The following is a 24,479-nucleotide window of genomic DNA, read 5'->3' as shown; positions in this document are numbered from 1 at the left end:
CCCATGCTTTGCATGGGCTGGTTTTGCCCCCCAGTTGTCTGAATTGGCCCTGTGCAAAGCATGGGAGCACACCTGCTGCCAGGCAATGTCCTTACTTCCCAGAAGTAACATCATCGTGTTGGCAGGAGCGCGCTTGGGAAAAAAACTTCTGGTAAGCACCAAGTCCTTCTCTCCTGCTGGGAGGGTATAGGGACCTGGCAACCGTATGGATAAGATTGACTGAAGAAACTGCCTGGATCCAATCCAGTATTCTTAATGAACACTTCTTATTTTCTTTTAGGGGACTTTGAAATTATGGCTTTGAAATCATTTATGCAGCAGTCAACATTCTTTTACTTGGTCTTGTAGTGGAAAATTAATGCTTTGCTTCAAGCACTGCCCTTTATCTAATGTGAATTAAAGAAATTGATGAACACTACAGGGAAGAAATGCTGTACCTTCTGTAGCAATGTGCTCTTGATAACTTCTGTTTGATAAATTAATATATTGTGTGTTTTTTAAATGATTGTGATTTATTGCTGCTGTCTGCTCAATGAAGAAATACAAAAGAAAATGTTGCCAGGATCATTGAATTCAACACATCAGTGATGCTGTTGGACAATTCTTGCTGAACATAAAGATGATTTATATTGTAGATGGAAGGTCTGTACATTAATGTATTCTAGTTTCATACTATCCAGACTTCTTTATACAGAGACAAAAATGTTGAACAACAGTAGTTTCTCTCACTGAGATATTAAGAGTGACGATTCAAATTCTCATAATTGCTGCTGTCCATTATTCATAGCTTCCAGGTTGTCACAGAATAAATAGTGGGTATAATCTTTTAACAAATTATGACTGTGCTCTTGCTCCCAGCAGCATGTATGCTAATTCTATTGAAAGCACTGTGTAATTGGGCATAGGATACGAGGCTCCCCTATTGAAGGCATTGGGAATTGGTCATTGAGTTTAAGAATATTGAGTTGTGGTTCATTATCATCAATTGAGCTGATAAGTCTCTCAGTTATACATGTTTAAATTTTTTTAATAATATGAAAAACAGAGAGATAAAACCACACTTGGGAATCAAATTTCCATCCCACAAAATGCTAGCAAATAGAATCAGTGTCACACAGTTAGCCTTGGATTAGACACTAAACAAACAGTAATAAAGTAAGCAAGACAATTTCTGTGTAACCCAAAGGGGAAAGGTGAGGTTAGAAGTCCTGCTCTTTATTTTAGCAGCAAAGTGTAAGGACATCTTTTACAGCCCTGTTGGAGAGATGATAGATTTATACCTCAAACTTACCTGGCAGGCTATGTGCTATGTGCTGAAGTTGTGTTTAAATTGCATATTGGTCTAATGCTATTTTAGAAAAAAAAATACATCCTTTAAACATCCTTTAATATTGTAGGCAGCAATATTGGTTCAGGTATTTCTTAATGGATTCATAAATAGCATACTGTACAACATTTCACTGACAAAAATAAGAACATGCTTGTACCACAGGGACTTCTAAATGTGCTGTTCTTTCAGCGTGCATTAAACCATTGCTGTATTTGCTTAATATTAGGTTGGATCCAGAACTTCCACCAATTTTCCCTTCCCACTGCGTGCATGCACATGCGTGCGCACATGCATGTCATTTTTTGAGGTCCCCTATCTCCAGGAGCAGCATAATGTGGAGGCCACTGGGGTGCATTGGAAGGGGGGAGACAGGAAAGATTCATTCCACTGATGGAAACTTTAGCTTGCATCTAATCCACTGTCTCCACCACTTAAAAAAAAAAAGAGGATTTTTAAAAAATTGGTTAAAGGTATATTTTTTAAAAATAATCGTACTGAAATAACAGTTTGTAGTAGTTGCAGTAGTTGTGTATACTGTGTTAAGTGAAGTTAATATATAATAATTATATACACATAATAGCAGTAAAATGGCATCTTGATTGTCATCAATGTATCTGAGGATGAAATCATACCAATTAAGTATAAATATATGCCCAGCAAATCAAAATTAAAATATAATAGTAGCTCTGTTATTGAAGACTGGGACTTGCATAGAAAAGATGAGCTAATTATATAGGAAACTTGTTGAGAGGCGTTCAGTTTGGTTTGATTTGGCTTCTGATAAAAGCCAGCTTTAAAAAAGATCCTAGCTGAAAGGTTGCTTTCCTGTTCTTCCTTTTTTGTCACATAGATCAAGTTGTTAAGAGAGAGTGGTCCTTCTGTTTCTTCTGAAAAAAGGGAACTAAAGAAGTCACTTATTTGTTCTCATTTGGCCAAGAGGTGTGGGCTTCAGGTGAGAATCACTATCCCATCAAGACATCCATCATACTGATGCCATGCTCCAAATATCAAACAAAGTGCCTAAGTCAGACCTGAAAGCCAGACAGAATGCAGGTGGAGTTGATAAACTGTCCCAGGTCTTGTACACTGGGCACAGTGGAATAGCTCTCATTGGCTGTTCCCAAGGGGAGGCAGAACTGGAACTAGTCTTCTCTCTCACAACTGAGTAGACATTAAAAAGGCCATTCATATTCTTCTACAAAGTCTCCTGCATGCTAGGGATTTGTTAGCAGAAAAGTGATGTAGAATCCCTACCTGCCTTATGTGTACTTTTCTTTCATTTTTATGGTCTAATCTGTCCTATGTAACTCCAGCAATGTCACAGACAGTTAATGGATTATTAGTGATCATATCGTACTTTCAGAGCACCTGACCCAGTTTTCCCCTTACGTGAATCTGGGTCTTATGTGAATGTGTGCCCAAATGTTTCCCTTTTTAAAAAGCAGGTATGTATTGTGGTGTCTGCTGTATTGGGTTAAACTTACAGGTCATGATTGTGATCTGCCATCATTACTGTGATCCAGTTCCATGCTGAATGGACACTGCTGGGTTGCCAATACCACAGTGGCTACATGGCTCATCTTGCCACAGGGCTTTTTTAATACCCAGTCTGCTTCTGACTCACAGAATGTAACCTATACTATAGTTTAATATCTATAATAAGAAAAGATTCACAAATGCTCTGTATTGCAAAATCAAAATCCACAAAATTATGTTCGATTGGACAATTTATACAGAGGCAGTCATTAACTATTCTCAGCTCTATCTCGTAATACCAGCAGATCCTAAGGAGGCTGTGGAAACTGTGAACAGGTGCCTAGAGGCAGTTTAGGAATGGATGGGTGCTCGCAAGCTGAAATTTACTCCCAACAGAATGGAGGTGCTACTGGTTGGGGGAATGTTTGACCCAGGAAATTGGTTATCTCCTGTTCTAGATGGGGTTGTGCTCCTCGTAAAGAAGAAGAAATGGTTTACTTAGTTTTTGATACCACTATGAAATGGTTTGCTTCCTTTTTATCCATTTGAACCTTTTGTCTTTTGACCTTTTCTTCAGCTCCTCCTTAACTTATAACTCAGGAGGGCTCTGGTCACAGCCAACATACTTTTTATATTTACATTCACACAGAGCTAAGGTGTTCTTTACTTTACCCAGGCTTTTACCGTCAGGACATCTTTCCTTTTTTTGTTTTTTAAGAGCTCTATATTGCTGCCTCCCTGGCTCCCTCTAAAGGTTTTTGCTGCCACCAAAGGTTTTTACCTTAGACATCCTTGTTGTAACTTGTAATACAGAAAGCCTTATTATAGATCGTAGTGCCTTATTATAGATAGTAGGTCAGCACATGAGGATGGTGTGAGGAAAAAATATTTTTTTTTCATAAACAAAAGTAGAATTTATGTATAGGTACATAAGCATGATGGTTGCAGAGTTTTGATAAGCCTATCAGTTTCAGAATAGTTCTTAAACTTGCTGGCTTCAGAGGCAGTTATATATTCACAAGCCCATGCCCACAGACTAATTTTCCACACAGATTTTCTCCAACAGAATAAACTCCACACAGACATAGATTCTATCAGGCCTTTCCACAAAACTTGCCTGAACTAGTTAGATCAATCTCTCAGTCAGATATATACAAACTCTCGGGTGCGCACACAGTTTGCCTGAGAATAATTTCTCTGAGAAACACACAGGCTCTCTCAGGAACACACAGCTTCATTGAAATTGGCAGAATAACTACTTTCTCTCAGATAGACCAACAGTTCAGGCTTCACATTAAGGTTGCCAGGTCCTCTGGAGCCCAAACTGGAAAACAGGGAGGTGGTGGGGTGGTGTATCAGGGGCACTAGCCTCACTGTCAGAGTGTCAGTTTGATTGTCAGTTCTCTAGCCAGAGTTACGCCATGTTAACATACTATAATCTGTAGTTGTTTAGTTTTTCTCCCTCTAGGCCCAGGGGGTGCCCAGGCCGCATATATCCATGGGATCAAAGAGTTCTTATCAGCCTGTTCCGGCTGATGACATTGATGTCCTTGACTTCCCATGCCTTCACAGACAGGACTCAGGGGGGAGGCTGGGAATGGGTGTTTGAAGAGTTGTTACTTTCATTTCATGTGTCATTCTCAACAAAGCTTTCGTTCAGCCAAGGGCCTCAAGCCCTTGGATTGTGGACCCCTCTGTCCTGAGCATAATCTTCCAATAAACCTTTTGAAACCAAGAAACCTTGTGCTTCTTGCAGAAGGGGGGAGACAAGAAACCTTGTGCTTCTTGCAGAAGGGGGGAGACAAACTCTAGATAACTGGGATTCCATAGTCTGACATTTCGTTGAGAATACCCTTTACTCCCCCGACCCCTCACCCAGGAAGGATGGATACAGGATCTACTCCGACAGACCCGTCTGATCCTGGCACGGAGGGTGCAGGGCCAGCTACCTTGCCTAACGGTGGGACCGGACAGGCACGAGTGAGCGGTGAAGGTGCCCAGCCAAGAGTCAGCGTGGGACGAGGCCTCAACCCATTGATGTTGTTGCCAACGCCCTGGCAGTGGGGCTCGAGACCCTGGGACACCAGGGAGAGGCGTGCCGGCACCATGTTTTCTCGCTCCACAATCGACTCGAACTTAGCCCCGGTATTGGAGGACCTGGGGCCAACAGGAGGCCAAGTTTGGGAAACTGGCTGGTTATCCACACTCTCAGCGGGAGCTACCAGAGTCAGCACTCAGCCCTGGTACCGCTGGGATGAGGAGGCAGGTTGCCTTGTGGAATGGACTCCGCCGGATGAGACTGGCAGTCTCCCGGACTGGAATACGCCGCGCACAGAGTTAATGAGCTGGGACTATGCGGATGTAGGTTCAGCCGGAACCTGGGAGAGCGAGACTGGAGTCCTGGAGGGAGATGGACATTGGAGTAATTTGCAGGACCATGCCCAAGTGTTGCAGTATGGAATACTTGCTGTAACTGGGATTGTCAAGGGCTGGGTCGCCAGTTCCTCAGAGATGTCGGGCCCGGCTGCCTCAGGGGCAGCTGCTGCCTCGGAACCCCAAGAATGTGGGGCCGGATTTTCGGAGGAGGCAGTGGAGAGGGCTGATCGCCACCAGCAAGCCTGGGAGGAGAGCCTGCTCCAACCAACCCCAGAAGAAGAGGGGGAACCAGACCCCAGTGGCCAGGCAGAGGATCGCTACCAAGTTCTGGAGGCGCAGATGGAGGCGATGAGAGAGGATTTAGTGCAGGCCACCTATCTCATAGGCCTGATGGTTCAAGGAGAGGCGGGCACAGCGCCAGGAGGCAGTACGGGACCGCCGGCTCAGCCAAAACCTGGGCCCTCGGTCGGGCCAGTCCAACCCAGAGGCCCGGCCCAGCCAGGACCCCAGCCTCTCCTTGCACTACCGGCTCCCAGAGCTCATATGCAGCCACCCGCCGTGCTGGCCCCAGCGCTGCCAATTCCTTTACCACCACCGCCGGGACCCGCTGGCCCTGCTGCGCCTGGGAGAGGGGCGCTGTTATGATCTTCACTTTCTTTAGGGTGGATTTTGCTTTAAATCTCCCCCTTACACCCTCTGGGTAGTTTGCTGCCACCAGGAATATATTATTCCAAAATGTTTTATTTAAATTTTCCCTTTTGTAACGTGTTTGAGCGTCAGGCTCCTTTGTGGTTCTATGTGGCCCTGAGGATAGGAATGGGAGATAACAATGACTGCCACTCTGGGATATAACAAAACAAAATAAAAGTTTATTTTTTAAGAAGCGTATTGGTTACATAAAAGTCGTTCTTAGTTCTTCTAGTTGCATCATCCAAACTCATTCACACAGATCTCTTGTAAGGCTTCACACACCGTTAGCCTCTTTCTCTAGGCTCTATATTTCTCTCACAGAGAACTCCTCAGACAGCACACAGCTAGCCTGTTTTCTTTTCACTCTCAATTCTTCTCTCTCAGGCGCACACACAGTTTGCCTGCTTCAAATAGAGTGAATATATAGTCTCACAGACACACTCAGTTCAGGCTTCCACTCAGGTTGCCTTTCCCTCACAAATACATGAACACACTCAGGCTGCACACAGCTCACCTCTCTTGCCCTAACTGAATCTTTTTTCTCTCCCTCAATAACTGAAAACTGCCTTCATTCCGCCCACTCTCTGTCATCTACCAATCATATCACTCACTCATCTCTCTCTTTCACCCCCCACTCTTCACCTATCTCACCAAACATTTAAAGACACATGCACCCATTTCTTGAAATCATTACAGGTGCGCTGGCCGGACCAGCACCAGGGGCTCCAGTGATACCTCCAGCCGGCCCTGTAGTACCGGTAGGGGCGGCAGCTGCAGCAGGACTAAGACCTGCCACCCCGAGGGGGGCCGCGCCTCAGCCGTGAGGACTAGGGGTGTGCAAAGGCACACCGTTTCGGTATTCTTGTTTTGGTTATTACCGAAACAAGAAACTTTCGGTAATTGCTAATACCGAAACGACAAGCCGTTTTGGTATTTGCGATTCAGTAATTGTTTCGGTATTTCGGCTTGTTTCGGTAATGCATTTCAATGGGAAAAACCCTCCCCAGGATTCCCGGAAGCCTGGGGGAGGCATTTTCCCACCGAATAAAGCCAAACTTGGTGGGGACCTTCCTCTAACTCCTCTCTAACAACCCCCCAAGTTTCAGATAGATCGGACTTTGGGGGGCCATGTTATGCCCCCCCAAACCAGGTCCCCCTATCCTCGCCTAAAAAGGGAAAGGTTTTTGCTTGCTGCTGCTAATCTCCTATTTTGTGCTTGCTGCTGCTGATCTCCATTATTTCCTATGGGGAAAAAATGAAGAGGCAGGCTTGTCTTACTAGGGGTGGAATTTTGCATGCAAAATGCCCCCAACCCTCAGGGGCCCTTCTCCCACCTTTCCTCCCACCCCACCAAGGCTCAGCCTGCTCCCACTTGGGGGGGGGCATTTCATGGCCTCCCAAAGTAGGAGCTCCCCCCCTTTTTCCACTATTTCCAGCTGGGAAATAACTGAGGCTTGTCTTGGCAGGGGTGGCATTTTGCATGCAAAATGCCTCCAACCCTTAGGGGCCCTTCTCCCACCTTTCCTCCCACCCCCCACCAAGGCTCAGCCTGCTCCCATTTGGGGGGGCCATTTCATGGCCTCCCAAAGTAGGTGCTCTCAGCCCCCTAAGTCCACCCCCTACAGCCCCACACATACCCAATTCCCCCCAGCTGCCACACACAGACCCAAATCCCCACATTAGCTCCTCACAGACCCAAATCCACCCCCAGCAGCCCCACACCCATAACCCCAGGAACAGGCTGGCCAGCCTTCCCCCTTTATTCCCTATGCTGGGAACTTGTAAACCCTCTTTCCATGGGCAATTCTGCACAGGCCAGGGTTGCCACAGTGGTGGGCACACTTCTGAGTGCCAGCTTGTCCCTGTGAAAGAGCACCTGAACCACAGACACCCTCCCCCTGACACCCCCACCACCTACAGAAATGGCTGGCCAGCCTGCCCCGTTGTTTCCTATGCTGGGAACCAACCTCACATCAACGAATAAAAAATGAATACACACACAATGAATCAAGTTTAAAAAAAATTATTTTCTCATTTTCAAAGTACAATTGGTCAAAGCATCATGGTACATCACGTTAGCACTGCAGTGCCCCACACAAGGATAACACAATTCATTTCACATCAAATAATCTTTTAAAAAAAACACTGTTATAAACATTTAATTTCTGGAACTGCTTTAGGTTACACAGTAGGAGGGCACAACAGGGCATGAAAAAAGCATTAGACACAGAATTCTACACAGATTTCAAACAACTAACTTGAAATCAGAGCATCATTAAAACCTCAAAAACCTTTCAAAAACACTTTATTTCTTGCACAGCTTTGATTTATACAGCTGTAGGGCACAAAAGGGCATGATAGCAGTTCATCACACAAAAATAACACAACTCAATATCAGACAATCACCCAAAACACAATAACCGCTATAAACAGTTTAATTATGGAAAAGATGAGGGTTACATAGCAGGAGGGCACAAAAGGGCATGAAAGCATTTCACCAGACAAAAGTAACACAACTCATTTTGGATCTGAGAATCACCAAAAACACAATTCCTGTCAATAACACTTTATTTCTTGAACAGATTTAGGTTACACAGTGGCAGGGCACACCAACAGGCATGACAGCATTGTCTTAGTCAGAAAATAACACAACTCACTTCACATCAAGTGGCACAACACAAATCCTGAGAAAAACAACTTATTTGCTTAACCCCTCTACACCTCCTCAAGAATAACAAAAATCACACAGAGTCATTGTTCCTTTCAAAATCTCTTTATTTCTTTGCGCGTGAGCCCATCTCCCATCCCTCCATAACCAAACTTAATAGGGGGAAACCATTGCAACAAGGTCCAGCAGAACCAATGTCATTTCCTGCGGCTATGCTTTCAGTTCAGCCACACAAAGCTGGACCGGGCACTGCCGTTGGCACTACACAGTGGTATTTCCGGAGAAGTGTTGCAGAGGTCCCCCCCCCCACCAGCCTCAGCATCGACCTGGAAACATTTGTGAGACATCATCATCAGCTGGTTCCCATCCCCAACTCTCCCCCAACTTTCCCCCCCCAAAGCAAACCCAACAGTAACATTTCAACTTTTTTTTTGACATTTCAACTTTGAAAAAACATTTTAAACATTCAAACAGCATCTAACATTTTTACACTGCACATGAGCATCCCATTCCCTAATCCCCACCTAAGCAATCTCTATCTAACCTATTTCTCCCTCCAGCGGCGATCCACGTTTCTGGGGCATTATTTTTCAGAATAAATTTGGTCCCACAGGGTCTGTCTCAGTACTGGGAGATGTTTTAAATTCCCTTTGGGGGGCATTCAAATTGCAGGGTGGATTCCCTTTGCCGCTGGTTCCTAACCACCCTCCCTCTACTGGCCGGTTTTAACTGCGTCTACAGAGTTTTTTGCAGGGGACAGTGCAATTCCAAAGGATTGGACTCGCAGAGGATGCAGGCCACAAGTTGGGCTCACCTCAGTCACTCTGGAAGTCCAGTCCTGAGAAATCGAAGAGGCGAGAGTTGACCTTCAGGAAGGTCAACTGCTTCAGGAAGGTCAACTGCTTGACTCTCCATGGGAGAAGGCGAGTGCAATGTGGGCTGACAATGTCGCCTGCATGAGAAAACACGCGCTCGCTCTCCACACTCGTCAGAGGGCATGAGAGCAGCTGCTGCGCCTCGAGGGAGAGGTCCGGCCAGACCGACTCTTTCTGGGCCCAGTAGCTGAGCGGATCGGTGGAGAGCAACTCGCAGGTCTCCGCAAGGTAGTCCCTGACCACTGCTTCCGCCAAATCCTCTCTCACGTTCCTCACAATCCCAGAGGGGCTGAGGGCCCACCGGAGCATCTCCTTCTCCATCGGCACTCTGGTGGTGGCCGCGGGGGGAGCCCACTCAGAGGGGGCGTGAGAGGGACCCACATAGCAGGCCCCCTCTCCCATCCCCTCTGGTGACAGGTGTCCCCTCGTGGCCTGCCTGCGCCTCACCCAAGTACAGAGGGCGTCTCTGGCTTGGGTGAGGTTCCCGTCCCGCTTGGCGAAAGTGCCCTTAATGCGTGGGTCACACATGGTCGCCAACATGTATGACTCGTTCTGATTGAGAGGAGTTAGCCTGGCAACTATGCCAAGCTGCAGCCTTCTCACCAGCGCGCGCACTGCTGGAACGATGTCAGCACAAGGTGTGTCTGGGCCTGAAAAGGTGGCCAGATTCCTCTGGAGCGTGTGCACCAGGGGAATGACCAGACCCAGGGTCGCCGTGTCTGATGAGACCGCCACAGTGAAGTCCTTGAAGGGCTTCAGGACCTCCACTGTCTGGGTGATGGTGAGCCAATCCTCCCGGCGGAACTCACCCACCTGACTCGCACCACGGCTCTCGGAGAGCCATGCGTGGAGTGCAGCCTGCTGCTCCACCAAGTGCTCAAGCATGGCACAGGTGGAGTTCCAGCGAGTGCTGATGTCAGTGATCAGTGCGTGCTCTGGCAGGCCTGTCCTGACCTGCTTCTGGTGCAGTTCGTGAGTGGCTCGTGAGCCTCCGACATTTCTGGAGCAGTAACTGGAATTACGAGTCCGGGGATCCTGGGGTTACTTCGAGAAGCCCGCCCGAAGCGGATTCGGTTTCATTTTCTCGGCCATGTCGGACGCTCCTCTCCGCAGGTCCGGGAGGAAGCGCCCGAGCAGCCTGACCGAGCGGCTGATCTGCGAAGATTATCCCCCAGAACTCCCAGTGAGGGAGGTAGGGTCTGGAACGCGGCGGGAAGAGCCCCCTGAAATCGATGCAGCTGGTAAATTGCCCGTTTGTTCCTATGGAGGCCGGCAGACGTGCGCGGCACCTCGAGTGCTGCCGGGCCATGGAAAACGGCAAAGAGCAGAACTAGGCGGAAGCCTGTAAGTAAGCGAATCCCTTCTGTTATTACAAGCGCACGCGAAGGAGTGGTGGGATCTGAAGCTAAGAAGGCTCATTCTTCCCCCTCGCTGAGTTTCAGAATTTGGTCGGCGGTCCCCCCCCCCTAAAATTGCAGCGAAAAAGCAGAGTCCCGCTTTGGGCAAGTCAATCTCGGCTGCCCTGCAGGGGAAAGGAGAGTCGCTCGAGGACTTGGTGAAGAGGTCGGTTATCGAAGCCATAAAGCCCTTTGTTGACAAGCTGAATGAAACAGATCAAAGGGTGGGCTTAATTGAGAGCGAAGTGAAAACCATTAAGGAAGTAGCGGGGGGGCAGAGAAGTCTGCCCGGGAAAATGCGTCACTCATGAGGGCAACGAATAAAGAGTTAAAGCTGGTGGATAACCAGCTGATCAGGCTACAAGTGGAATGAACACAGACAATTTTGCACCTCCAGAATGTGAAAGAGGAGGAAAATGAGGATTTATGGGGTCTGGCCTCGGAACTATTGGCGACACCCGCGAGGGCAACTAAAGAAGAGGTAAAAAGCGTCATTTTGGAAGTCCGTCGGGCTTCTTCAAAATATGCAACGAAGCGTCAGCTGCCTCGCGAGATCATCATCCATTTTTCATCTAAGAGGATCCGAGACACTATCCTATACAACTCATACAATGCGGATCTGGACTTTCTGGGTAATAAAGTTAAGATACTGAAGGACGTTCCATTTTTAGTTCGGAAAAGAAGATTTAAGTATAAAAAGTTTGCAGCTCTTCTGAGGGAACGTGGAATAAAGTATAAATGGCTATTTCCGGAAGATATCTGGTTTAGTTACAAAGATCAAGCTTACAAGATAACATCAGAAGATCAACTAAGGGATTTTGAGGACAAAAATCAAGAATTTCAGCAAGACACCAAGCAAGAAGAAAAGGATTTGAAGTCTGAAGGGGGGGAGGGAATGAGCACTGCGGTTGCAGTTGCTCAGAGAGAACTGCGTCCGAGGCCCGGGGGGGGGGGAGGAAGACTTAATTTGGATTGTAATCTGTATTTTGCAAGGTCAACCACTCCATCAATATCTTACAAAGTTTTAATTTTTTAATAATGGCAGTATGAAGGGAAAGTATAGTGTAGTGTTGTTATATGTATTATTTGTAGTGTAGTGTTGTTATATGTTGCTGTTTCTTTTTCTTTCCTTTCCCTGCCCCCCTTCTTTCCCTCTGTATTGTTAGTTAATGTAGATAATAAATTTTTTTAAAAAATTTCAAAAAAAAAAAGAGAGAAGCCCGCCCCAAGCGCATTTCTCACCACTAGATGAAGCTTGTGGGCCGCACAGTAAATGCGCTCTTGGCTCACTAGATCCGCTGCTGCCCTCATGTTGCTACCACCGTCCGTCACCATGCATCCCACGGTGGCGGGTCCCTGGCCTATCCACTCTTCCAACTGTCTCCTCAGGGTGGCAGCGATGTTCTCCGCCGTGTGCGACATGTCGAGAACCTCGGCATGAAGCAGGGCCTTGCAGTAGCTGGCCCGGTGGTCTCCCATCCTTCCCTGGCTAGCTGTAGGCACCTCCCCCCCACCCAGAACCGCCTCGGGTTCCCACCAGTGAGCAGTAAGCGACAGGTACGCTTGCTGCACACTTGGGCAGGTCCAGATGTCAGATGTGATGTGCACAGTTCTCCCGGCAACCCAAGACAGCTATGCCTTCACATGGTCCCTGGCAGCCCTGTAAAACAAGGGCAACACCGATCTGCTCAACGTCGTGCGAGCAGGGATGGCGTACCAGGGAAAGAAATTGTGGAGCAGCTCTGAGAAGCCGAAGTCTTCAACTATGGAGAACGGTCTCCTATCCACAGCTACCATATTGACGATGTGGTGCATGATGCGCTGGCTCGCCCTCTGGATCCCCTCTCTGGGCACACTAGGGCCCTGCTTACCAAGCATCTCCGGCAGAGAGGCTCGGCGTTCCTGCCCTACAGGAACCCTTGGGGGGAGAGCACCAGAGGAGCCTGCCTCCTTCTGGCTAGCTGGCAGCCGTGTGGTGCCACTTGAACTCTCCCCCTGAAGAAGCACCGCCTGGTGGTGCCTCTTCATGTGGGTCCTCATCCCAGACGTGGAGAGATGGTTCACATCTCTGCCACGGCTGACGCACTGCCTACAATGCAGGCACTGGACAACTTGGGGGTCCTCCGTTCTCTGGAAGTGATTCCAGAGTTCGGAGGTGAAGGGCTGCCCACGGTTCACAGGAGAAGCGATCACGGGCCCACCCTGAGACACCTCCTGTGAGGTGCTCTGGCCGGACACACCGTGTCCCACTCTCAGCCGGGCAATCGGGGATGGATGAGGCTGAAGGGGCAGAGATGTGGGCTCTTCCACCACAGTCTCTGCCTCTTCCTCCTGCACCCTCTCCTCCTGCACAGCCGTGAGAGGCCTGCTGCTGGCCTCAGAGGAAACTGGGGTGGACCGCCCCAGGGGGGGTCTCACGGGCAGTTCCTCCAACATCCTCCGGGTTCCTGGGGTGATGCTGCCCCTCTTCCAGCAGCTGGTTTGCAACCACTGGAGGAGGAGGAGCCTCAGCAGCAAGCCCCTGCCCAGTGCCAGCCCATGCCTGAGACACCTGGGTTGGGGGTGGCCCTCCAGCAGCTGCCTCAGGAAAGAGAGCCTTGTGAACCCTCTTCCTGTCACCAGAAGCCAGGCTGGTGAACGGCAGCAGCACAGGGGGGGGGCCTCCTCTGCTCAGATGGGGGGGGTTCCGCAGCAGTCCCCCTCTCCCTCCCCTCTTCCTGTCTAGATTTCTCCCTGACCTTTCCCCCGGGGCCCCTCTCTGCTTTCCTTTCTGCCATGCTTTCCCCTCGCGGAAGCTACTCTGACTATTCCATAGCCAAGGGAAAATAAAGGTGAACTTTGTTTTTAAGACCTATCTACCTACTTCTTAATCTGTTCTTCTTGTGGCTCTATTACTTGGAGATGGACAATCAAATGTCTTTTTAAGCGAACCTATTTATGTTGGGGAACCTGAGCCTGCCAAACAGCTGAATTCCTCCGGAATTGAGCTGGCGCTAAACCCCAATAACAAGTGATAGCCTTATACACTAACAACACTAGTATGCCCGGGCTGGCCTGGCTCCAACACGGGTGCCAGAGATGGGCAGTGGAACCCTAGTTATGGGGGCACTAACGGGAAGCCTATTAACAGCTATACCAATATATATATATATATATATATATATATATATATATATATATATATAAATCAAATATGACCTAACTCTCACTAATGCTTGCCCTGCTGACCCCTATTTACTGTTTTAAACAAGCTATGCTTGGTTCCCTATCAATTAAGTTGAGGGCAATAAGCCACTGAATGCCTACAAACTGGCCTACCTTCCTAAGACACTATTTAATGGGAAAAATGTTTCTGTGGTGTGTCTGTGTGGGGTGTGGATGCGGTGTTCTGAAAATGTGCCTCTCCCCTCCTAAGCTAGCAAAAACCTACCCCATATGCCCACCCAAATGTAAACCCAGACTCACTCACCAGTCCTGCAGCCCAGCAATGTTCAGGCGGTCTTGCAGCTGGTCCTCCTCTCTTCCGCAATGCTGTCAAGAAACGTGGAATGTTAACAGAGCGTCACATGCTGCACAACCCCTAAAAGTCAAGGCCCAGATCTGCTTTGGGCCTGGATAGGCATAAAGCCACTGTGGGAAGCCGGGCCAGAGAGTTAAAAGTCAGGTGACATGCAAGCAGTCCCCCCCCCCAAGTAAACAAAATCCCAGACAGTTTCGTTCCACTGCTTTTCCTGAAAGATGAAACAGGGAGCATTAATCCAAGCCCTAAGAAAAGCGAGGCCTACCCTGCAGTGTAGAGTGAGCCTGAACTGGATTCGGCCTAGCCAGGCCCACAGGGCCAAACCCACTGTGCGGAGCCAGGCCAGATGTTTAAAACACAGGAAGCATTAAATCAAGGCAATGATCCTGTTTCTCAAGCATAAATGGTAGGCCAAGCCATGGGAAAAACATAGGCCCACCTTGCAGAGCAGGCCTGCAGGCCCAATGAAGCACAGGGAAGAGCCAGGCCACACGTTTAAAACACAGGAAGCATTAAATCAAGGCAATAATCCTGTCTCAAGCATAAATGGTAGGCCAAGCCAAGGGAAAAACAAAAGCCCACCCTGCAGAGCAGGCCTGCAGGCCCAATGAAGCACAGGGAAGAGCCAGGCTTAACGTTTAAAACACAGGGAGCATTAAATCAAGGCAATAATCCTGTTTCTCAAGCATAAATGGTAGGCTAAGCCATGGGAAAAACAAAAGCCCACCCTGCAGAGCAGGCCTGCAGGCCCAGTGAAGCACAGGGAAGAGCCAGGCCACACGTTTAAAACACAGGGAGCATTAAATCAAGGCAATAATCCTGTCTCAAGCATAAATGGTAGGCCAAGCCAAGGGAAAAACAAAAGCCCACCCTGCAGAGCAGGCCTGCAGGCCCAGTGAAGCACAGGGAAGAGCCAGGCCAGACATTTAAAACACAGGAAGCATTAAATCAAGCAAGCACAAGCAGTGTTGAAACCCCCCACCCCCAAAAATTATCCTCTTGCTCAACCTGAAAATGTCCCCCAGGCCAAGCCATAAGAAATCATGACTAAACTAAAACATTTTTTTAGCGGAGGCCAGCAAATTGCTCCCGAGACATTATTGCACTGGCGTTAGTGAATGGTCTGGGGTTGAAAACCCATGAACTGAAAGTCCCAATTATTTTTGAGCAAATGGACGGCTCTAACATGAATCCAGCTGTTTTAGAGACAGAGTGGGTACCCACGGGGATGGGCAAGCATTGGGAAAGTCGCTCTTACAATGTAAGCCAAGCAGCCAAGTATCCGCTCATCCTGGGCAGTAGATGGCTTTGGGACCACAACCCCTATATCAATTGGGTCAAAGGAATAATTGTCTTCGATCAGGAATATCGCCAAAAACATCATTGGAGTTTGGAGTGGGGCGGGGAGGCCCCGGCGAATTTGGAGGTTGCCCTTTTATCTACAGAGGAGCTAAATCTTATTCCTCTAGAATACCGGGACATGGCTCAAGCCTTTAGTGAGAAGGAGGCAGATAGCCTGCCACCTCATCAGAACACAGACTGTGCTATTGAATTGATCCCGGGTGAAAGGCTCCCCAAAGGGAAACTATATACCATGAGCCCGGCTGAGAGACAGGAGCTCAGAAAGTTCATAGATAAGAATCTGGAGAGAGGCTTCATCTGACCTGCCAGCTCCCCACATGCGGCCCCTGTCCTGTTTGTGAAGAAGAAGGACGAGGGGCTCAGGCTTTGTACAGACTTCCGGGGCATCAATGCTGTGTCTATGACCAATGCCTATCCGATTCCATTGATTCGAGACCTGCTTAGTGTGATGGTGCAGGGTGATATCGGATCGAGGAGTACAATTTGTTGCCAACTTCTGGCGGGAGCTTTTGCAGGTGGCAGGCATTGAACAAGGATTAAGCTCCGCCTACCATCCCGAGAGCGACGGACAATTGGAAAGAACTAATCAAGTGTTAGAGCAATTCCTCAGATGCTATATTAATTTCCAACAAGACAATTGGAGTCAAATTCTTCATCTGGCCAAGTACGCCTATAACAACTCAGTTCACAGCTCGACAGGAGAGACACCGTTAAAATTGTGCATGGATGTGAGGGGTTGGCGTTCCCCTTTGAGGTGCAGCCAGAATCCAAACGCTCTGGGGACTTGGGAGAATGGTGGACCTCCCTCACCGAGCAATGGACTGTAATTCAAAAAACTTTGACCAAAGCAAAAGCAGACTACAAAAAGTATGCTGATCGCCATCGTGTGGCACAGTGGGAATTACACCCCAGAGATAAAGTATATGTTTCTACTAAGAATTTCAGAACAGAGCAATCTAGTAAAAAACTGGGGTTAAAGTATTTAGGACCCTTCCCAATGAGAAGAGTAATCAACAACGTGACAGTAGAACTGGAATTGCCAAAGAATCTGCGCCAGGTCCACCCTACCTTTCACATTAGCCTACTCAAAAAGGCACCTCCCCCAGATGAATGGCATCCTGAAAAGCCAATGCCCCACCCAATGGTGATAGACGGCCAAATCCACTACAAGATAGAAGAAATGTTGGACTCCAAATGCAGACACAACAAGACTTTTTACTTGGTCTGGTGGAAAGACTTTGAGGAGGGGTTTCATTAGTGGGTGGAGACTTCTCGTGTAAATGCCCCTAAACTAATTGCTAAGTTTCATAAAAAATACCCTAAGAAAGCAGGGGCTGAAGGGAGAGGCGAGGGGTCTTAAGGGAGGCAGAATGTCAGAGTGTCAGTTTGATTGTCAGTTCTCTAGCCAGAGTTACGCCATGTTAACATGCTATAATCTGTAGTTGTTTAGTTTTTCTCCCTCCAGGCCCAGGTGCTGCCCAGTCCACCTCTTTCCATGGGAGCGAAGAATTCTTATCAGCCTGGTCTGGCCGACCTTGACGTCCTCGCCTTCCCAGGCCTTCTAGACAGGCCTTCTAAGACTAAGGGGGGAGGCTGGGAAGGGGTGTTTGAAGTGTTGTTACTTTCATTTTGTGTGTCATTCTCAACAAAGCTTTCGTTCAGCCAAGGCCTTTATAGTCCTTGGAATATGGCTACTTGTATCCTGAGCATTGTCTTTCAATAAACCTTTTGGAATCAAGAAACTTTGTGCTTCTTGCAGAAGGGGGGAGACGAACTCTAGATAACTGGGATTCCATAGTCTGACACTCACACATGAGCTCAATGCATGCGCGCTCCAGAACACTTCCTTGTCACTGACTGGGAGAACACACTTACTGCTTAGCCCTTAGTGCTGTGATGCTATTTTTCTCATTGGGAACAGAGGGAGAACTATGCATACTGCCTCGCCTGGGTTTTTAAAGGGCAGGGACAATGCTGTGCTGAGTGGGGCAAAACAAATCTATTGAAAGCATAATGTACAGGAGACTCAATCAATCCATTAAGTGCCAACTTGTTCCTCTAGGCTGTACATCTGTTTTTAAGCCATTCAGAAATATTAGACCTCAGATTTTTAGTCATTCTTAAAACAGTGTGTCATAAGGCACAGCAGTCTTAGTTTTGTGTGATATCAAAGCTACCCACTTATTATTATTCCCACAATACAGTTGAGGAGCTGGGGCTGAGAAAAGTGGCTTACCCAAGGCCATATACCGAGCTCATGGCAGTAGTGGGATTTGAACCAATAGAGTGCTGATTCACAACCAAACCACTTAACCACTGTGCTACAGCAGCTCTCAAAGGTACCCACTCACTCCCATCACAACAACATAGTTCAAGTAATCCACAGAATAAAGAACTGTTGCAAGATCCATGAACAGAGATTAATCAACTATGGATTTTTTAAAAATCTGTTTTTTTAAAAAAAAAATCGGTTATCTTTCTTGTTGATATCCATCATAACTCAGTTGGGTCACTGTTGTTTATAAAATTATTACTCCACTTCTCTTGGTCATTCACCATCTGTTCAATTAATATCAACAACTAGCATAAAATCAAAAACTATATAAGGAAATTATCATTTCACTGAATGGATTTACGTTAATATCTATGTAAACAAATAATTCATAGTTTATTTTGAATTTTCATTTCGGATTTGGTTATAAATATGCTAAAATGACATGTGTGTAAGTACATACTTTGGTAACCAAGAACATGTCCTGTTTCCAGGCTCAATTCAGCTATATGTATGGTAAGAGGCAGTTCCAGTTGGATGGTCAGCACAGTTAGCAAGATTTGTTTGTTTGGAAAAATAACCTAGATATGCTTTTTTGTTTCCATATGTTGTCATAGTGCAGTTCACATAGTATTAATGATTGATTTTCTCCTTTTGTTCAATTATATGCTATTTATTTGTAGTTTATATATACATGCAGTTTATATCCAGTGTATACACAGATGATGTATACCATTGATTTATATAACTTGCCATATAGCATATAATGTTTAATGTTTTAAAAAATCATATATTTTATGTGAAAGTTTAATGCAAAGAAACAGAAACCAGATTCACTGGTTTTATTTACACAAAGGAGATACAAAATTAGAAGTGGGTTTCCAAGTCATTCCAACCGGAATAAGAATTTTTTTTTTAATAATTTTTTTTATTGGATTAGAAGTCAATATTATGCTTATTACAGTCAATTTCCTTTATATATTCCAATTCTAATCCCCTCCCTTCCCCCCCTTTTGTTGACTTCCAACAGTTTTCCAACCCCTTATCCATTTTTCCCCTACTCATTTCAAACTTATTTTATTCTATTAAACATATACTTTCACTCTCTTCTAATCTTATCTATTATAACACAGTGTTATCTCTATTCCCTTTCCCACTTAGTTTATCCACTAAATATTACATTCCTGGCATATATTCTTTAATAATAATAATCTTTTATCTAATTTTTGTACTCTATACTCTGTCTTACACATTCTAATCTCATCAATATGGGACAAACAATTTGTCTCTCATTCTACAAAACTTTAAATACTTCTATAAACATTATATACGTTCAATATAAGTCAATCAATTTAACTTATACTCTATATGTTATTCTTTACTTCCTTCTACATATCTTATATTCTTATATTCATTCTATTTTGATTATATAGTTTCTCCATTTATACAGTTATCTGCCAGAAATAAAATTAGTTAATTTCTATCCTTATAAGGAATAAGAAATTTGATAGCTTCCCTAGTCACTAGAGATGGGCTCAAAACGAAATACAAACTGGGCCAGTTCATGGCTCGCGAACCAGCGGTTCATCAGAGCCCATTTCTGACAAACCACCATGAACTTTAGGCTGGTTCGTTTGGTTCATTTTTTGGTTCATCACTGTAGACAGCCTGGTGCCAATCAATCAGTTTCCTAGGCAACAGGGGATGGATTTCGTGCAGACCTTCTGCTGGCCCGGAAGTGGTTATTTGCTAGCCCAGAAGTCACATTTTCACGAACCAAAATGAACCGATTCATGAACCGGGGCAGGTTCATGAAAGTTCATGGTTCATGAAATGTGACAAACCACAAAATGCACAGTTCGATTTTTTCCCGGTTCATGCCCATCTCTACTCATAGGGCTCTATCATGTCTGTGGGGAGGGAAAGGATCAGCAGTGGAGGTAGCAGTGATTGCAAGAACACACAGAAGGAATTAACTGAACAGGCCATAGCTAGGCCTCTACAACTCTACAACTCGCGAACCAGCGGTTCATCAGAGCCCATTTCTGACAAACTGCTATGAACTTTAGGCTGGTTCATTTGGTTCATTTTTTTGGTTTGTCACTGCAGACAGCCTAGCGCCAATCAATCAGTTTCCTAGGCAACAGGGGATGGACTTCCTGCAGACCTTCTTCTGACCCGGAAGTGGCCTTCTGCTGGCCTGGAAGTGACGATTTGCTGACCTGGATGTGACGTTTTCATGAACCAAACGAACCAGTTCGTGAACTGGGGCAGGTTCGTGAAAGTTTGTGGTTCATGGTTCATGAAATGCAATGAACCACGGACCGCATGGTTCGTGCCCATCTCTACTAGTCACCTTTCCCTAGATCTAGTCACCTTTCTCTCTAGAAACAGATGATAAGCAATGACTGAGTTGATGATATCACCAGTAGTCTTGACTGGCACATAGACATAAACAACTCAGCTATATACCCCTGGACACAAATATAGCTGAATCAAGGCCATAGTGTATTTTCATAAATACATTCTATTTCTAGGTTAATTTGTTGCTTCTAGTATAGCAGAGTGAAGGTATTAGTTTTTTGTACACTTTAGAGCAACCCTCAAGAACAAGATTTCTTTCTTCCCCCCTTCTATTATTTTTGCTCTTGAGTGGCAAGAGAGTCTTATGAGGTCTTTTTGATCTGATGTTAATTTTATAAATTGCATTCCTCTTCCCCAGTTCCCCTGAAAAAGGTATTCAGCTCAATGAAGACTCTTAGAAAATTGTAATGGGGCCCTTGAATTCAGCCACTGGGGGAAGAATGTCCATCTAATGGAAGCTGTGAAAATATCAAAGGTTTTATGTGTTTGAGGCAATTTTTATTTCACATACAGTAGAGAAAACTCTTTTATTACAATGAATGTATGTGCATTTGAGCAACCTATTGCTAAATGCTATGTATGGAGTAGGGGAAGGGGTAAGGGCATTTGTTTGAGGACACAGTGCTTTTATTTAATCTGATATTTTTAATCCTGGTCTATCTTAAAACTCAGGTTTAGGGCATTTTAATTGAGATGTTACCTTTGATCTTTCCACAGTCTTTTCCTGGTCCAAGCCTTGAAAGTGAAGATTTTAACATACCTCCCATCACTCCTCCTTCTTTACCTGAACATTCGCTGGTGCATTTGAATGACACAGAATCTGGTTATCCTACTTTGTGTCACTCAGTCAGCCAGAATGGCCTGCTTCCTTTCCATGCACAAAACATGGATCTACCTGAAATCACCGTCTCCAATATGCTTGGACAAGAAGGGGCACTGCTTTCAAATTCACTCTCCGTGGTAAGACTTTTTGTATTTTTAGTCTATTTCAAAAGTATGCTTCTTGAGCTCTTGTGTCAGCCTGTAACTTTCTGACTTTGGGATGTACTACTGTTCTGTGTCTCACCAGTGTAGCTTCTGGAAAGATTATATCTAATGTCCACTAGGTTATGTAAGCCTCTATATAAAAAAAATGTGAGATCCTTCATTTGAAGGACAAGCAGCTATCTTTTTTTGTATTTGCTTCATATTTATTTATTTATTTGTTTATTTGTTTGTTTTGTTGATTTATTTGCTTCAACATATTCCACCCTCCCCACACCAGCAGGCTCAGGGAGGATTACACTGCATAAGCATTTCAATAAAACATTACATTTCAAAGATTTAAAACCACAATAAATACAGTATAATTTTTTTTTAAAATTACCAAATTACAAGATTACCAAGTTTCAACAACAGCACAGCAATCCATCTGTTTCTCACCTAACCGTCACTGAACTACTTCAACAAATAACAAATAGGTAAATAAAAACACAGTCTGGTGGTGGACATTCCTGATAGGAAGGGCCATGCTGTTTCCAAATCAGTCAGCTCGGCCCAGCTCGGCCCTGACCACATGCCTGGTGGAATAGCTCCATCTTGCAGGCCTGGTGGAAAGATAACAAATCCTGCCGGGCCTTGGTCTCATCAGACAGAGCATTCCACCAGGTTGGAGCCAGGACTGAAAAGGCTCTGAACCTGCGTTCAGGCCATAGAACCTGCGTAAGACATAGACCTAGTGCTGATTTTTCTTGCTTGTTATGCTTCCATGCATTGTCCATTTTAGTGTATCATGTACTGATGGAAAGGTTTGAGGATTAAGTTGTACATTTAAAAAAAAATTCTCATGGGTCAGACTTGTAGCATAGATTTTCTGTTCTAGAGGGATGACAGGTTATTCTTAGTTATTCTGAGAACTTCTTCAATTTGCTTAGATTTCAGGAATGAAATAAATTATCCTGGCTTTACATAAAAGAAAGTCATCTGAATTATATGAAGTAACCTAACAATCAAAAGTACCTGAAGAAGATAAGGGTAGCATTTTGCACTTTAATAAAGTGCTCCAACAGTGCTTCATTGACTTGACCTCTTCTGTACTAAGGTTGGAGTTTGAAAGCTGAGTGTTCTCTTAAGTGCCAAAGTTTCATATCAGTCTCTTGCAAAGAAATAGGAACAAAAGAACTTTGAGCACCTGTAGATTATCAAACAGAACAATTGGTGGAAGGGAAAATAGCTAAATGCCAAGTAGTGTAACTAGTCAAGCTTCTTTTGGAGCCTTAAGGTAGAACTGGAGAAACTCATAACTCAAGGGTGGAAAAAAAGCTCTTGGAACGTATTGTTTATTGAATGAGTCCCCAGTTAGAATTGTCTAAAATGAAGTAAGGCATTCTATTTGGAGCTGGCACATCTTTTTAAATTTCAATCCAATTCAATCCTTTAAAAAATATAACTAGATAGTTTTTGCATCAATTTTGTCCTATAACATAAGTTTCTTTGTATTAAACATTCTGTACCTAGCAGTAGTATCTGAAGAAGGAAACTTCGTCTCTCAAAAGCTTATATTCTGAAAATCTGATTGGTCTCTAATGTGTCACTTGACTCAAATCCTACTGTTCTACTGAAACTGTACCTAGCAGTGCACTTTTCTGTAATATTGACAGAAGTTTAGAATCCTAAGAGTATTTCATCTGAAATATCATCTTTTTTCTTGCTTTGGCTATACTTTTTTTTTTTTACAAAGTTGTATAATTGTTATATTTGCCCTGTCAAAAATGTGTATGCCCTAGTATTTGATGCCCAAATTGTACTTGTTACATTCCACCAGGCATTCATTCATGCATACAGAGCATAATCTAAATTCTAGTGCAAGCTGCATTCTCTTTTTCTTTCTCTCCTCGCTCTCTGTATGAGATGCAAGTATTAAGTGCAACAGCCCTTAGGTCTGCAAAGAGGAGAGAATAAATGAAAGCAGACATATCCTCAGCCACTTTGCATGTTGCAATGTGCCTCCCTTTTTATTTCATGAATGTTTGTGGTAAGTCATCACATACAGGCACAATACAATGTAGAAATAACACAATAGATGTTTTCATGTAAAGTGCATAGCTTTGTATATAAGAAGACTATTGTGCTCCTGTATATATTCTGTATATCAGGGCTGCCAGTCCCGGAGTGGGGGCAGGGGATCTTACACTCCCAGGCTTTGCTTCCTGCTGGCCAACAGGGGGAAATTTTCCTGGGGAACAGGTGTGGGATGCAAAAAAATTCCTGGGCCAGCATGCAGTGGGCGTGCTCCTGCCAGGTGCAATGATATCACTTCCTCAAGTGACATCATTGCGCCTGGTGGTGGGCATGCTCCCATGCATCATAAAGGCCTAAATTGGCCTCTGTGAAGCACAGGAATGTCCCCACCACCTGGTGCAATGACATCACTTCCAGAAGTGACATCATCACATGTGCCAGAAGAAGATCAGCAAAGGTAAGCACTGGATCCCTCCTCCTTCGAGGGGGGTAAGGGAACCTTTTAACCCTACTGTATATTCAAGACAGCGCAGTGTTTCAGCATTTGAGGTAAGCTCCTGTAAAGGGAAAATATGAACTGTTTTGTTTAAAAACAATGTTCAGTGTGTTTGAGCAAGTTAGTGTGCTTTTAATACAACACTTCCGTTCATCCAATGCCAAAGTTCATCAAAGGCACAATTGCAATTGTTCTGCATGTCTTGCATTTCTCAGAGAACTAAGCCTCTGTTTGTAGTGCTCAACTAGAATGTCTACCTAGCAAGAACCAAGCACTGTAGCAACTGGTGTGGATTAACCCCCTGGAAATATATACTTCTTTGTTCCACTCCATCCTCCACATTGTAAGCTGCTGATACCCTGACCTCCTCCTGTAACTTCACAGCTGACACTACCACAAGTACTGCACGAAGTTATCAACCATGTCTTACTTAAGCACAACTTGGTTTCTCATTTGACTTGATACTGGTTTGGGGTTGGCTGTAATGTTGTAGAATAACAAATGCTTGTGACAATGGTATTGAGATCAAGGGAGGCTGCTAGCAACTGACCACTATATAGATATTTTACCCCAAGTCTTCCTCACATCCCTGTCTGGAACATTTTCTTTTATGCCCATTCTAACCCTTATGTCCTGTCTGTGTCCTGTTAAAA

The 24,479-nt window shown here is 45.3% G+C and overlaps 1 protein-coding gene across 1 annotated transcript in view; it reads left to right on the top strand.

Annotated features, from left to right (window-relative positions):
* The window catches only part of TOX (thymocyte selection associated high mobility group box), a 360,299-nt gene that overhangs the window by 209,378 nt on the left and 126,442 nt on the right, over positions 1-24,479 (top strand). The window contains exon 3 of the mRNA XM_054984302.1: positions 21,048-21,290. Within this exon, the coding sequence (XP_054840277.1) occupies positions 21,048-21,290 (243 nt within the window). The remainder of the gene's footprint in view (positions 1-21,047; positions 21,291-24,479) is intronic.

This window comes from Eublepharis macularius, chromosome 7, assembly GCF_028583425.1.
Source record: "Eublepharis macularius isolate TG4126 chromosome 7, MPM_Emac_v1.0, whole genome shotgun sequence".
Lineage (NCBI taxonomy): Eukaryota > Metazoa > Chordata > Lepidosauria > Squamata > Eublepharidae > Eublepharis > Eublepharis macularius.
The sequence above is the reverse complement of the archived record's forward strand: the minus strand, read 5'-3'. Positions and strand labels throughout refer to the sequence as shown.